Source organism: Macaca fascicularis, chromosome 2 (genome assembly GCF_037993035.2).
Source record: "Macaca fascicularis isolate 582-1 chromosome 2, T2T-MFA8v1.1".
Lineage (NCBI taxonomy): Eukaryota > Metazoa > Chordata > Mammalia > Primates > Cercopithecidae > Macaca > Macaca fascicularis.
In genome coordinates this window covers 33,925,319-33,940,659 of record NC_088376.1, presented here as the reverse complement: position 1 = coordinate 33,940,659, position 15,341 = coordinate 33,925,319, and the positions used below count along the sequence as shown (strand labels likewise).

At 35.1% G+C, this 15,341-nt stretch overlaps 1 protein-coding gene across 19 annotated transcripts in view; it reads right to left on the bottom strand.

Annotated features, from left to right (window-relative positions):
• ATP2C1 (ATPase secretory pathway Ca2+ transporting 1) overlaps positions 1 to 15,341 on the bottom strand; it is a 158,017-nt gene that overhangs the window by 57,892 nt on the left and 84,784 nt on the right. For all 19 annotated transcript variants that reach the window (XR_012430684.1, XR_012430685.1, XR_012430683.1 and 16 more), the window contains 3 exons: positions 5,526 to 5,681; positions 4,418 to 4,486; positions 3,325 to 3,400 (listed from right to left, as the gene is read on the bottom strand). Coding sequence is in view for 15 of the 19 variants with exons in the window: in XM_065539881.2 (XP_065395953.1) it covers positions 3,325 to 3,400; positions 4,418 to 4,486; positions 5,526 to 5,681 (301 nt within the window). In the remaining 4 variants the exon portion in view is untranslated. The remainder of the gene's footprint in view (positions 1 to 3,324; positions 3,401 to 4,417; positions 4,487 to 5,525; positions 5,682 to 15,341) is intronic.

Genomic DNA, 15,341 nt, shown 5'->3' with positions numbered 1-15,341 from the left:
ATACAATCACCTAGAAGGAACAGAACAAGCTGAACGCATCTAAAACATCCCTTGACAACAAAAGGGAAAGCATATTGGATCACAATTACGAGATTTTATAAAAATCCATTAAACAGGGGAGGTTAAAGTTAACACTGCTTAATGTGAATACGGTGCATAATCACATATGTACATGTGTGCTCACACAGTTTTACTTTTGGTTGACACTGCTCCCATCTATCCCTTAAAGCAATATCTTACTATTTTTTAAAAACTTACCAGTATTTTCATACAATGAAAAACAGAAGGTGGCAGCAAACATATGGGTCTTCTATTTAATATCAAATATGCAAAATTAAACCCTAAAACTTCATTTTCCATAACACAATATCCAGACACTTCTCAGCAAATCCATACTACATAAAAAGGGACACTTAGGACTTGGCTCAAAAAGTGATGTGCCTTACGTTAAGCACCTACGATTGCACTAACATCTAAAAATTACTACTTTCAAGGCATTTCAAAAATTTAAAAATCAATTAAACCAACACTCCTTGCTTTAACCTTTTATCTTTGAAAAGAACAGGGGTAAAGGGGCACACAAGCAGGTTTGTAAGGAAAAACCAAACAGATTCATCAGAAGTTTGATAAAATAAAGCTATCTCAAGATTGTAAATCAATATGAACATTTAAGATAAGGTTTTTTTTTTTTTGAGACGGAGTCTCGCTTTGTCGCCCAGGCTGGAGTGCAGTGGCCGGATCTCAGCTCACTGCAAGCTCCGCCTCCCGGGTTCACGCCGTTCTCCTGCCTCAGCCTCCCGAGTAGCTGGGACTACAGGCTACCTCGCCCGGCTAATTTTGTTTTTGTATTTTTTAGTAGAGACAGGGTTTCACCGTATTAGCCAGGATGGTCTCGATCTCCTGACCTCGTGATCCACCCATTTCAGCCTCCCAAAGTGCTGGGATTACAGGCTTGAGCCACTGCGCCCGGCCCCCAAGACAAGGTTTTTTTCATCTTTGTATAACTAAAGAATAATTATCCAAATAGTAACCTTCTAAGATCCTATACCAAACACTATCATGATGGAAGAAATTATGTCCAAAGGATTATACCAGGGGTCAGCAAACTATAATCTGTGGGTCTCTTGTCTGCTTTTGTGAATGAAATTTGTTGGAACATAGCCACACTCATTTATATGCATATTTTCTATGATTGTTTTCATGCTAATGGCAAAGTAAACTATTTCCAACAGAGACCATATGGACTAAAATATTTACTATCTAGTCCTTTACAAAAAAAAAAACAATTGCTGACCCCCTTATCTAGCTCTTGACCTTGGCAAGAGAAATTATGTCCAATGTGATATACTAACATAAAACCAGATAATCATAAAGTTGAAACATATTTATTACTAAACTTGAAATGGTTTTATGATATAGTGCTAATAGAAACTACAAAGATTTAATTGGCTAGAATGTCCTTCAGTTTATCAAATTCACTATAAAATTTCTAGAAAAGAGCAATAATCAAATGAAAGAAGTTATGAGGGCATACACACCAGTGAAAAAAACTAAGATAACTTCCTACCTTCTACTTTATGTTTACAATGAAGATAGATGGATAAACAGAATTACTATTTAAGAAGTTATTTCAACTAATATTGTATTAACAGAAATAGTGCTTCAAAATTGCATTACTCCTGTAATCCCAGCACTTTGGGAGGCTGAGGTGGGCAATCACGTGAGTTCAGGAGTTCAAGACCAGCCTGGCCAATGTGGTAAAACCCTGCGTCTATTAAAAATAAAATTAAAAAATTAGCCAGGTGTGGTGGCACACACCTGTAATCCCAGCTACTTGAGAGGCTGACGCAGGGAAATCGCTTGAACCCTGGGAGGCAGAGGTTGCAGTCAGCCGGGATTGTGTCATTGCACTTCAGCCTGAGCAACAAGAGTGAGACTCTGTCTCCAAAAAAAAAAAAAAAAAAAATGTATTACTGGCTTTGAAATGCTAAGTTAGCTGGAATAATTAACATGGTAAGAAAATTAAAGGAGAAAAGACTCCAAAATTAATGCAAGTGCTTAATGTGTGATAAAAACGTGACTTCAACCCCATGAATAAAGACTGGATTACAGAATTAATGGGATAATTAACTTGAGTAAAAAAGTTAAAACTCTGCCTTAAGCCATGTACTAAAATAAATTTTAAATAAAACAGTAAAATGTCAAAAATAAAAAACTATACAACAATGTTTTAATAAATGTTCTTATAAACATGAGGTTGGGAAATCTTTAGGAATAGAACAAAACCAACTTAATTGCAGAGATTATCAATAGGAGCGTGATAACAGAATCTCATGGAAGAGGGGATGTTTTAACCCATTTGTGTCTGAGGTTGCAATTTTTTGAATTTTTGCAATCAGACCTTGGCAATGACCTTGAGCAGTAGGATATAAATAACTTCCACATGCTTAACGATCCAATAATGGAACACTAGGCATAAATAATTACATATATTGCCCTCTTACCAAGTTTATTCTACATGCCTCAAAGGCAATTTAAATGGGAAAAAAATACTTATAACTTATACAACAAAAATACTGAAAATCTAGTCATATAAAAAGCTTTTATCAATCTAAGACTCAAGACACAGGAAAACGGACAAAAGAAATCGTTGGCAGGTCATAAAATGAAATAAAAATGATCAACCCACACATGACAAAGCATTCGGTTTCCCTAATAATGAACTGTCAAATCAAATAATGAGAACTCTTTTATTTACAGTTGAAGTTAATGACAACACTTAAAGCTGGCCGAAAATTTAAAAGTTACATGGATCCCCTTTGACTAAATAACTTTATTTCTAAGAATTTTTCCTTAAAAAAGAGAGGTATTTACCAGAAGATAGCCACACTGGAGAAGTATTTATATAACAAAAAAAAACCTCAAAAAATCCTAAATGTCTAGAAGAGGTCTTCTTATATGTTTTCCCACAAAATAGAATACTATACAACCTTTATACTTGTTTTGTGTGAGCATCAATCTAATGACAAGAGTTTTATGACAGGACATGTGAAATAAAAATAGAAAAGCAGTCCATAAAACTACAGTATTACATTCTTGAAAGACAAATACTAAAATGTTTAAAGAAATATTTTCTGATTACAAGAATCAGAGTTCTATTTTTTCTTTGTTGAAATGAACAATGACTAGTAGTCTTACAATTTTAAAAAGCATTAAACTTAATAAAAAAAAGAAAGCCAATAAATAAAACTAGAATACCACCACCCTTCACATTCAAAAAAGAAAACTCAAATAAAAATATATACATACTCACTCTTCTCTTACCTATTATACCAAAGGAGTAAAAGGAAAGTTGTTTTCCTAAGAGGTCCATGCTCTTCTGCAGAGGGGTTTTTGGTGCCTTGATAAATTGAGGAAGAGTGTCACCACAATTAGCTATATTTACTAAGCTTTATCAAGTGTCAGGGACTTGCTAAGTGCCTGACAAAGCAATTCTTAAGTTAACCATCCAACTCTCCCATAAGGTAAATAATCACCTTCACTGAGAAAACTGAGACTTAGATTTTACACAATGCCCAAGGTCACACAGTGAGGAATAGAAATTTTCTACTTTTAAAAACCTGTTTATTTGAAAAGGTCCATTCTCCCCCATGCTTCCTTCTGAGGAAAAATCTGTTCTCCTTCCTACCAACCACTGCAGGACTTCATTACCATCAGCTGCTCTCTCACTTACTTTTCCAATTTTCCCCTTTCTGTATCCACAAACATGCTAGTAACCCAGGTCTTTTAATCCCCCCTCATCTGCTAACCCTCTTCTCTATTCATCCCTTCACTACCACGCCTCTTGGAATGAGTTCCCACTCTGCATCACATACTGGAGTTTTGGCAGGTTACCTGAGAAATCCAGAGGATTTGGGGATAACATGACATTTGCATAATGCAACTTCCTTTTAAATAAGAAAGTATTTAAAATGAACTCATCTTTAATACTTTTAGCCAAGAATATTTTGTAGGTTATTTTACTTGGCAATCTTTTCCCTGCCACCCTTACTTGGAATTATGTGAAGCTGAAAAAATTTGATAGAAGACATATTCCAAGGTACAAATATACTAATTACTAATCCTTAAAATTACAACACTAATTTCTGAAAATAATAAGATCTACAAATAAGTGGTTATAAGCCTTTTTCTGCTATAAACAATGAGTAAAGCTCAAAATCCTTTAGAATACTAACAACATCAATTTAGACCTTTTCAATTACAGGCTTTCCAATTATGTTTCTAAACAGAGACAAGTGATTTCCATTCTGAATAAAATATTGCTCTCAACAGTATACAAAATAATCCAATATTCTCTACTTACAATGAAGAATTCCAGATTTGGAACAAATACATCATTAACATATTAAGTACTCACCTCTTCTGCTTGCATCATTTTAAACACCTCCCCAAATTCAGAATTTTCTCCTGTTCCAATGACAACACCCTAAGGGGAAAAACAGGAAAATACATTTACATCCAGATGAAATGTAAACCAAAACACATACACACACACATCCAACAACTTTCAAAGTCTTACCTACAGTGAAGATGTCTAACATACACACTCGTAAGATTTCCTTAGCAAATTTACTTTTTTATGTTACTGTCATAACCATTTGCCCCTCATGATTTAAACCCTGGAAACAAACATTACATTAAATGTATTGCTGGCCGGGTGCTGCGGTTCACGCCTATAATCCCAATACTTTTGAGTGGCCAAGGCGGGGGGGATCACTTGAGGTCAGGAGTTTGAGATCAGCCTGGCCCACATGGTGAAATGTCATCTCTACTAAAAATACAAAAAATTAGCCAGGCGTGGTGGGATGTGCCTGTAATCCCTGCTACACGGGAGGCTGAGGCAGGAGAATCACTTGAACCTGGGAGGTGAAGGTTGCAGAGAGCCAAGATCATGCCACTGCACTCCAGACTGGACAAGAGTGAGACTCCGTCTCAAAATAAAACGTATTGCAGACTCAATTCTGAGGCCTATTTTTTGCCTATATTAGTATTTCTGAAATACAAATATGTATTATACTCAATAGGAGACATTTAATATAGTTTCTTTTTACCCTTAGTGAATGGTGTCTTTTGCACTGGTGGAGTACCGGAATTCAGGATATGAAGCATTTGAAATCGATCAACAGGTGAACAATATATAGTCAGATTATTACAGCCAGTATCATATCAACTAAATTAAAAATTTATTTAACTAATAATAAACACATCCATGAAACCACTGTTTCTCTCTTTAAAAAGAAACAGGTAATGAGGATTATCCATTATCTGGGAAATAGCAGAACTATGGAAATGTTATACTTCAGGGACACAGATTCTCCCGTTTCACAAATAGATGTAATGGGTTAAGTTCAATTTTATCTTTTGTCATGTATTTGAAAAATTCCACATAAAATCAGCAAAAAATAATTGAGAAAATAATTTAAAACAAAGGTACTGCTTTTTTCACAACAGGAAAAAAAATTTACCTTTGCTTTGCCACATCTGACCAGTGTTCCCATAAAGGCAATGTTACTTCTTGATGCAAGAGCTCCATTAGTTGCAGCTGGCTGAGGAGCTGTCACCTTAGAACAAGGCGTTGTCTCACCTGTCAAGCTGGACTCATCAATGGAAAGATCCACAGCCTTAGGGAACATAAAGAATCCCAGATTCAAATATTGTGCTACACTTAACATCTCTAGAGTTCATAACTATCATCACTTCTTCCTCAAATATCCCTTTTCCATTGACTAGCCACATCTTGTATCAAAACCATCACTCTAAGACAAAAGACCAGAATCAGTACAATCATATTTTAAAATACAATTAAGTCAACAAAATCTAAGACATGCAAAGTAGAATGTTGTACCATGAGACTAGATTAGTCCAAAATTGAAAATACAACTAGGAAAAATTTGACACTAGCTAAGACTCAATCTTCATCTAGAGAAAACTCAACTTTTCATGACAAAATATTATTTCCTAATTTTGTCAAGTCCCTAAAGTTCTAGAAAAATGGCTTGGCAGATTAAAACCACTGATGATGACTGAAAGTGATACATGAATAAAGGGGGAAAATGTCACTTAGAAATCATTTCATTTTGGAATCAATTTTCATAAAATTATTCTTGCTATACATCCCTACGTTTATTCCAAATTATAATTTGCAAGACTCAAAAATGTATACAAATGTTTTCATGCAGATCATAACTATCATAGTATCTTCCAACTCTGCAATAGGGCTCAATTTTGAAGACGTCACTCCTGACACAGTATTTACCTACCCAAGCATACAGAAAAAAGGAAAAAAAAACTATTTTATGAGTATAGATAGATAGATACATACACACAAACAAGTGGGGGAGAGGACTAGGGCCAAGTAAGTCAGAAATAGTTAAGAGTTAAACAGCTTCCTCTACTGCAGTGCTTCTCAAAACCTTCAATACATTAATGTGAATCACCTCAACAGGAATAAAGGTATACAGCAACAGTTCTCAACGGAGGACAGCATCACATCCACTACCTCAGAACTTGTTAGAAGAGTCCTTTGCTCCACCTCCAACACAAGGTAGAGAAAGTCAACCTAACAGACTGTATTTACAAGCCCTCCAGGTGATTCTGTTGCAAACTTCCATCCATTTTATTCCAGAAGCAATTATTCAAGGGTCCTTAGGGTACTCTTTAACAAACTAGGAATTAGTTCATGACTTTACTGATTTTACAGGCTCATTCTTTCACCCAACATTTATTGACTATCAGTGTTAGGCACTGAGCAAGTTCCTGGAAAGAAAACAGGATAAATTACTGCACAGTATCACTGCTATTTTAAGTTGAGTCAGTATTCTCAATCAGGTCTTTCTTAATTCTCAGTTCACATATGTACGTTAAATTTATATCTTCTTTTTCTTTTTTTTTTTGGCGGGGGGTGAAAAGTTATAAATTACATCTTTTAAAATGGTTCATTTCTGAGCATAAAAACCTCAAATAACCTCATGTAAAATTATTATTAAAAATTGGTTCACAGAATCTTCATCTCCGCAACAAAACTGTTTTAATTTGACCAACAACATTCCTACATTCACTTAACAAATATTTATTACTGCTTACAATGTACCATGCCCTGTACTTTATCACACACAGTAGGAGAATCAACAGTGAAGAAAACAAAGTTTCTATCCTTGGATATTAATGGGAAAGTGATTTTAAACAAGCACAAGTATATAATATATAATGCCAGGTGGGGGAAAACAACAAACATAATGAAGATAGAGTCACACTTTAGAAGAAAACATTCCCCAAAACCAGGTAATCCTCTGCAGAGCCCTGATAGACCTGAGAGCTCGAAGGCTGGGCCATAATTAGGGAGAGTGGATTTCCCGTAAAGGGAACAAAAAGTACAAAGACCTTGGGGGCAGGAACATGCTTGGTGTGTTTGTGTGTTAGGCAAACACGTAACTGCAAAAATAAGAGTTTACATTAGATTGTAAGTTTTAAAATATTCATCATGAAAATAAATATAACTCCAAAGAGACAAAATTATGATAGCATTTCCCAAAAGTTTAAATAGTATGACAATGGAATGCATTTACGTATCAAAATAAGCTTACAAAAATTATTCTTTAAAACACAGATCAATAGTCCTTTAGACGTTAAAGGATTTTGCATTTAACATTAATTGTGTATACAAACACAAACCAGTTAATAAATTTGGGTTCATTACCTTAACCCAACTGAAGATTTAAAAAACACCTGCCATGTTCAAAGGCAAGTGAATTTTTCTTTATTAAAGGAACATATTTATTTGACTTTTCTTTCCACGTTAACCTTGAAACTATTTAACTTTTCACACTAACACATTTATTAGCAAGGCAAGAGAAACAAATCTTAAAATGGGCCTTTCTTCAAAGATAATGCCAATACTAAAAATCGGCTGACATTTCATTGCTTACAATCTGCTAGGCACTATGCCACATACCTATGCTAAATTATCACATTTAATCCTACTAACAACTCCTATGAGGCAAGTAATTACTATTATTATCCCTGCTTTACAGGCACTGAAAGGTTAAGTAACTCACCCAACATTATAGAGGTAGAACGCTATGCAGATAAAATTCCAGTGTTGAAAGATTTTAACTCCAGATTCCTCTTATTTAGAGGATCAATCTACAAATTATTTCTCCTCCCCAATTTTGTAACCACTTATAGAAAAAGACAGGTATAACACATAAAGCAAATTTATGAAAAATATTATGTATTTTCTGAATTACAAGTAAATTTATATAAGGTTCATTTTATTTAGCAAGCTCATCTTTAATGCTTGTTACAACAATCAGAGTTGCACGTAATTTTCCAAGATCTTAACTAGAAAAGAGATCCACTAATACTTAAAAATAAATACTTGTAGAAATTTACAGAATTCCTTCCCTAAGAGACGTAAAACTCATGTTTTCCCTTTGAAGACTTTTGCTTTAAATGTAAATCTTAAACATGGATAAATACTAACATGAAGTGACTAATAGAGAAGTAATTTTTTTTTTAATCTGCTGTTTTTAAAAAGAGGAAAAGCATGATTTCATGGCTCTGTACCCACCTAGCTCTTTGGTTTCAGCCTCAGAACAATAATCACTTAAGAGAGCCCTTGTCTGGTGTAATAGACAAGCTAATGTGGAAGAAAAAGGGGCTCAGGACCCTAATTTTTTTCTATATCATTATAAATTTGTAACTAAAACTGAAATTAACATGAAATGTGTCTAAATCTTACAATGTCCTGATCTGCAAAGATTTTAACTATCTGTTGAATACAAACACTTTCTAAGTCACAAGTTATCTTCTCTTAATAGTGATTGCAAGAGTTTTCCTAGGAAGTCGTTTTGAGGGAGTGGAGGGAAAGAAAAGGTGGAATTTAATAAATGAGGCAAGCCTATTACAGTTTAATAAAGTCACAATTTAATTCATCTGAGAAGAAAGATATTACAGTCATTATTCATTGCATTCATGAGAGAGGGAAAGGTAGGATAAAGTGAAATCAAAGAATCAGACAGCCCCATGACACCTAGCCAAAAGTTGAAGTACTAAACCCTCAGAAGACCTGTTAATGAACAAGAAAACCGATTTTCACTTTCATTCTTCTTCAAGCACTCTGGTGGAGGTGTGAATATGCTATAAAGCAGTTCAAAAATCAGAATATAATAAGAATCAAGATGACTATATAATCCACAGTCTAAATATTTAATAGCTACACAATAAAAATGATTGGAAAAATTCACAAGATTATTATTCACATAAAACACTAGGGAGAAAGAAATCAAATGCCAGTCACAAAGGTTTCCTGAAAGGCAGAAAGTACTTTTAAAAATTCAGGTTAACATGGAACAACTGGCAGCTACAAATAATTTCTTAAGCTAAAGAACTGTTTGACATACAGTATACTGATAAGGCAATCACCTCTCCAGTCTAGAATTAAAAGCAAATCATTAAAAAGCAAATTAGAAATGGATTTCTCTCCCCAGAAACAATCTTCCAAAATATTCACCTGTAGCTGCCTGATCACAAAATGTCTTACTTCTGCTTTCAAAAATTAAGATACCTCACTGTTTATGCAAATGAAGAAAACGTAATTTAAAATCTTCATGTATATAACTTATTAACACTCAAAGCCAAACCAACCAAGTATTATGTATTACTGAAAACAATACATGAAATTAATTTTATCCCGTGGTAAATGCTTACATAAATTGCTAACTTTCTGATTCGAGTATACAGAAAAAGTTATTCAGAAGATACAGCTGTTTCATCTACATTGAAAACGTTCGGTATAACCACCTTCCTCAATGATCTTAGCTACATATTCTGAGTAACTTGCTGCAGCTTCTCCACCAACATCTGCTGCTTCATCTTGCCCTTATATGTTATAGAGATGGCTTCTTTACTTAAACCTCATGAACCAACCTCTGCAAGCTTCAAACTTTCCTTTGGCAGCTTCCTCACTTCTCTCAGCCTTCATAGAACTGAAGAGAGTTATGGTCCTGCTCTGGATTAGGTTTGGTTTAAGGGAATATTGTGGCTGCTTTTACGTTTTACCAAAACCTTTCAAACTTTCTTCATATCCACAATAAGGATGTTTTACTTCTTATCATTTGTGTGTTCACTGGAACAGCACTTTTAATTTCCTTCAAAAACTTTTTCTTTGCATTCACAACTTGGCTAATTGTTTGAGGCAAGAGGCCTAGCTTTCAGCCTATCTTAGCTTTTGACATGCATTCCTCACTAAGCTTAATTATTTCTAGCTTTTGACTTAAAGTGAAAGACGTGATATTTCCTTCACTTGAACACTTAAGAGGCCACTGTAGGGTTACTAATTGGCTTAATTTCCATATTGTTGTTTCTCAGAGAACAGGAAAGTCCAAGGAGAGGGAAACAGCAGTTGGACAATGCAGCAGTCAGAAAACATGCAACATTTATTGATTACATTCATGGTCTTACATGAACATAGTTAATGGTGCCCCAAAACAATTTTAACAGTAACAGCAAAGATCACTGATTACAGATCACCATAATAGACATAATATTGAAAAAGTTTGAAATACTGTGAGAATTACCAAAATGTGACACAGAGACACAAAGTGAGCACTATGCTGTTGGAAAAATGGCGCCAACAGACTTGCCTGACACAGGGTTGTCACAAATCTATTAATATATTTTTTAAAATGCATTATCTTTGAAGCATGATAAAATGAGGTATGCCAGTACAATCTCAGAAGGAAAAATGAGGTGACAGAAATAGCTGAAGATAAAATGGCTGAACACTTCCCCAACTTGATGAAAGACATAAATCTACACAACCAAGGAGCTCAATGAAATCCAAATAGAATAAACTCAAAGACATCCACAATGAGACACATTCTAATCAAACCATTGAAAGATAAAGACAGAATCTTGAAAACAGCCACAGTAACAACTTATCACATAACAGAATTTTCATTAAGATTAATAGCTTATTCCTAATCAGAAAACATAGAGGTCAAAAAGGACAGACATTTACAATATTCAGAAAAAAAACTGTCAACCAATAATTTTCTATCTGGCAACATTACCTTTTAAAAATGAAGGAGAAATTTTTAAATTCCTAAATAAACAAAAGCTAAAAATGTTCATCACTAGTCAGACCTGACTCATAAGAAATGCTAAGAGACAGCCCTTTAGGCTGAAATAAGAAAGTAGAAAGTAACTCAAAGCCATATGAAGACATAAAGAATTCCAATGAAGCTAACTATGTAAACATATGTATGTTGAGTTCATGACTCCTGTGTTTGCTTCCTATATAATTAAAAATGTATAAATGCATAAAATGCTTATAAATCTATATTAATGGGCACAGAATGCATAAAGATGTCATTTGCAACAATAACAAAGATGAGGGAGGTGTGGGCTGTACAATTTTGTATGCTACTGAAGCAAAGCTGGTATCACTTCAAACTAAATTGTTATAAGATTAGGATGTTCACTGTAATCCACATGTAATCACTAATAAGTAAAAAGTATGCAGAGAAAAGAACTCGAGGAAATAAAAAAGGTACATCAAAAAAAAAATCAATCAGAGGGGTGTAAAAAAAAACACACACAAAGAAGGGCACAATGGAGAAATTGAGGAACATAAAAAGATAACGCAAATAGGAAACAAGTAACAACAGAAGTCCTTTCCTATCAGCAATCCCTGTAAGTGTAAATGGATTAAATTCACCAACTATGTGATATAAATCCTTACAATGGAAAATTCTTTGGCAGTAAAAAACAATGACATACTTGAATGGAGTACCTAAAAACATTATGTTAAATAAAAGAGGCCAGACATGAAAGACTACATATTATGTGATTCTACTTATATGAAATGTCCAGAATAGGCAAATGTATTTCAGTGGCAAGCGATTAGTGGCTGCTAGAGGCAGGGAAAATACAGAATGAAAGCTAAAAGGTAAGGGTTTTATTTTGAGAGTGATGAAAATGCTCTATAATTAGATGGTAGTGATGGGTGTACAACTGTGAATATACTGAAAACCACTGAAGGATACACCTTAAATATGTGAACTGTATGATATGCACATTATATCTTAATAAAGCTGTTTTAATATGTTTTTTTTTTTAAATGTGGTGGATGGACTAGAGCTTTTGGCATGGTCTAAAAGCTGGTTAAGTATGCAGAATCTCAGGCCCCACCCCACACCTGCCAAAACAGAGCCCAGCTGACTCCTATGCACATTAGAAGTTGGAATGCATTGCTCTAGGGCAACTCTATGTCACAGTGACAGAACAGGCCTGAAAAAATCAAGTGGCTTGCCTAAGCTCACATGGTCAATTCATTTCATGAGCAGACACGTATCATTCTTTGAATCACAGTTGTTTGCAAGTTGGTGTCTGCCAATGGGGAGGGCACAAACTATCTTTTTCACTTCTAAGCCCTGAAGCCTGGTACAATGTGCCGTACATGGTTTTCAAGTATGTGCTAAATGGTGAAAATGGTTTCATAACAGACCGATTTCCTAAGAAATGGATTACAATTGCCTAAATTAGCTTCATTACCAACATAAGTAAATTTAAAATATCACTATATGCTTACATTTTATCAAATATTTGAAAAGATTATTTTTTGAAAAAGCATACCAAACCAAATCAGAATTGTAACCTGGGTTTTACCAGAATATTTTTTCATTGAGTAAATGGAACATGTATTTTATTAACTCAGGAAATCAGAATGCTTGACACAGAATGATTGCTCTGGTAATGGATTTACCCAACGTGGAGGAAGCTGCTTGTTAGTGGGTCTTAACAACAGACGGTGCAAAAATGTGAGCCTCACAAATACAAACATAATGGCTACATGGGGTTCCAGTCAAGGAGATTATTTCTGACTCCTTCAGGTGGCAGGTAGCCAAAGTATATCTTTGCTGGCTCAATCATGCCCATTATCTTTGGTTTTTACTTCTCCTTAGAACTAGGGAATAGAAAGGAGCAAGCCCTGAAGACACCAAAAACTACTCACTGAGCCAAACTGCTATACTATAACAAAGTACAAGGATTCATGAGATTGAAAAATGGCTCACAATATAATGCCCACTGGCGTGTTCTTAAGTTCGAATTCCTGAGCTTGGCCTCAGTAGATGCTGACTCCTAATAGAACTAACCTTTCTGCCCAGATTAAAATGGCCTGGTAATCCAGTATCATAAAAACAGCTTAATCTTGGCTGCTAGCCCAAGTGGTAATTCTCTGAAAGGAGTCTGATACATTTAGAAAATCATCAGATCATAAACAGGTTTAAAAAAATGATGTGGGCCAACTGTACGCATATGAACCACAAAGCAAAGTGTCAAAGGACTTATTCAGAACTTCAAGTGAAAGAAAATCTTGCTATCATTTCAAGCAATGTATTATTGAGCTTAGAAAGTTATAGTTCAGAGAGGTAAAACATTTTCATAAGACAAAACAACAAACAAACAAAAAAAAAACCACAACCTTTTTTCATCTGACCCTCACATTGTTTTTTCTTACAAAGAGTTCTTTAATCAAATATTGATATAGACTTTACCTGGAACAATATCAAAAATATGCTGTGTTTTCACAAAGGCAAAATGTACTGTTCAATGATAGACTGAATTAAGAAAATGTGGCACATATACACCATGGAATACTACGTGGCCATAAAAAAGGATGAGTTCATGTCCTTTGTAGGGACATGGATGAAGCTGGAAACCATCATTCTGAGCAAAATATCACAAGGACACAAAACCAAACACCGCATGTTCTCACTCATAGGTGGGAACTGAACAATGCGAACACTTGGACACCGGGTGGGGAACATCACACACCAGGGCCTGTCGTGGGCGGGGGGGGGAGCCACAGCATTAGGAGATATACCTAATGTAAATGCAAATGCAAGTTAACGGGTACAGCACACCAACATGGCACATGTATACATATATAACGAACCTGCATGTTGTGCACATGTACCCTAGAACTTAAAAGTATAATAATAAAAAATAAAATAAAAATAAAAATAAAATGTACTGTTATCCAGGCATACACAGTCAATAAGATTGCTTCATCTAAAGTCACTGTCTGACCAATCCATTGGTTATCATCAAGTAACTGGCCAGTGGTGCCTCTTCTCAAATAACACTAAAAGTTAAAATAAAAACCCTCAGGGGGAAAAAAAAAACAAAGAACATGCCCAAAGCTCAATTTCTCTAAGTTTTACTGTCCTAGCTCCATCAATGCCTCTCAGGCTCCTGCTGGAAACGCCACTGCCACCAACCATACAGTCCTCCCTCTGTAGCAGTGGATTCAACCAATCACAGGCGGAAAATATTCAAAGTATAATTTAAAAAATACAAAAAATACAACAGTAAAAAACAATATAAAAGTTTTTAAATACAGTATAACAACCGTTGACATAGCATTTATATTTTATTAGGAGTTATAAGTAATCTAGAGATGATTTAAAGTATACAGAAAAATGTGCAAAGGTTATATATAAATACTACTCAATTGTACATAAGGGACTTGAGCATCTTTGGATTTTGCTCTCTGTGGATCTACTAGGACCGATCCCTAGTGGATACCATGGGAAAACTATCTTGACTCAACCACTGGCTTCTGAAAACCTGATACAGGCAAGGGGAAAACTACACAATTCCTTAGGTTATCAATATTAGTCTTTAAAAAGTATAAACAAAATGGCAGTCTCAACCTGTTACAGTCTTAACTATGTATCCCAAAAAGTCATGTGCTGTAGCTCTACAGTCAACGTTATAGTATTTGGAGATGGGGCCCTGGGAAGTAATTAGGGTTAGATGAGGTCATGAAGTAGTCCTAATGATGCCATTAGTGGCTGTATAAGAGGAAGAGAGAGAAATTGGTGTCTCTGCCACGTGAGGACACTGCAAGAAGATAGCCATCTCAAGCTAGCAAGGGTCCTCACCAGAAACCAAACCGTGCCAGACCTTGACCTTGAACTTCCAGCCTCCGTAACTGTGAAAAATAAATGGCATGGTATTTTGTTAAAAGCAGCCCAAGTTAAGACACAGCTTATGAAGATAAAAGTTGTACCAGACAAAAGTTGTACAGCAGTCAGGTCACTGAATGCGCTAACAAGAAGTTGCTGAGGACCCAGGCAAGTTTACAGTCAAAATCTGAAAGCACTAAAATTTATGACAGTTGCAAAATGATGACACTGAAGTTGCAACCCTGGCTTTAGGCCTAGTCTGTAAGGGAACTAACTACATAGCAGAAGTTCACTTGCTTTCTCTAA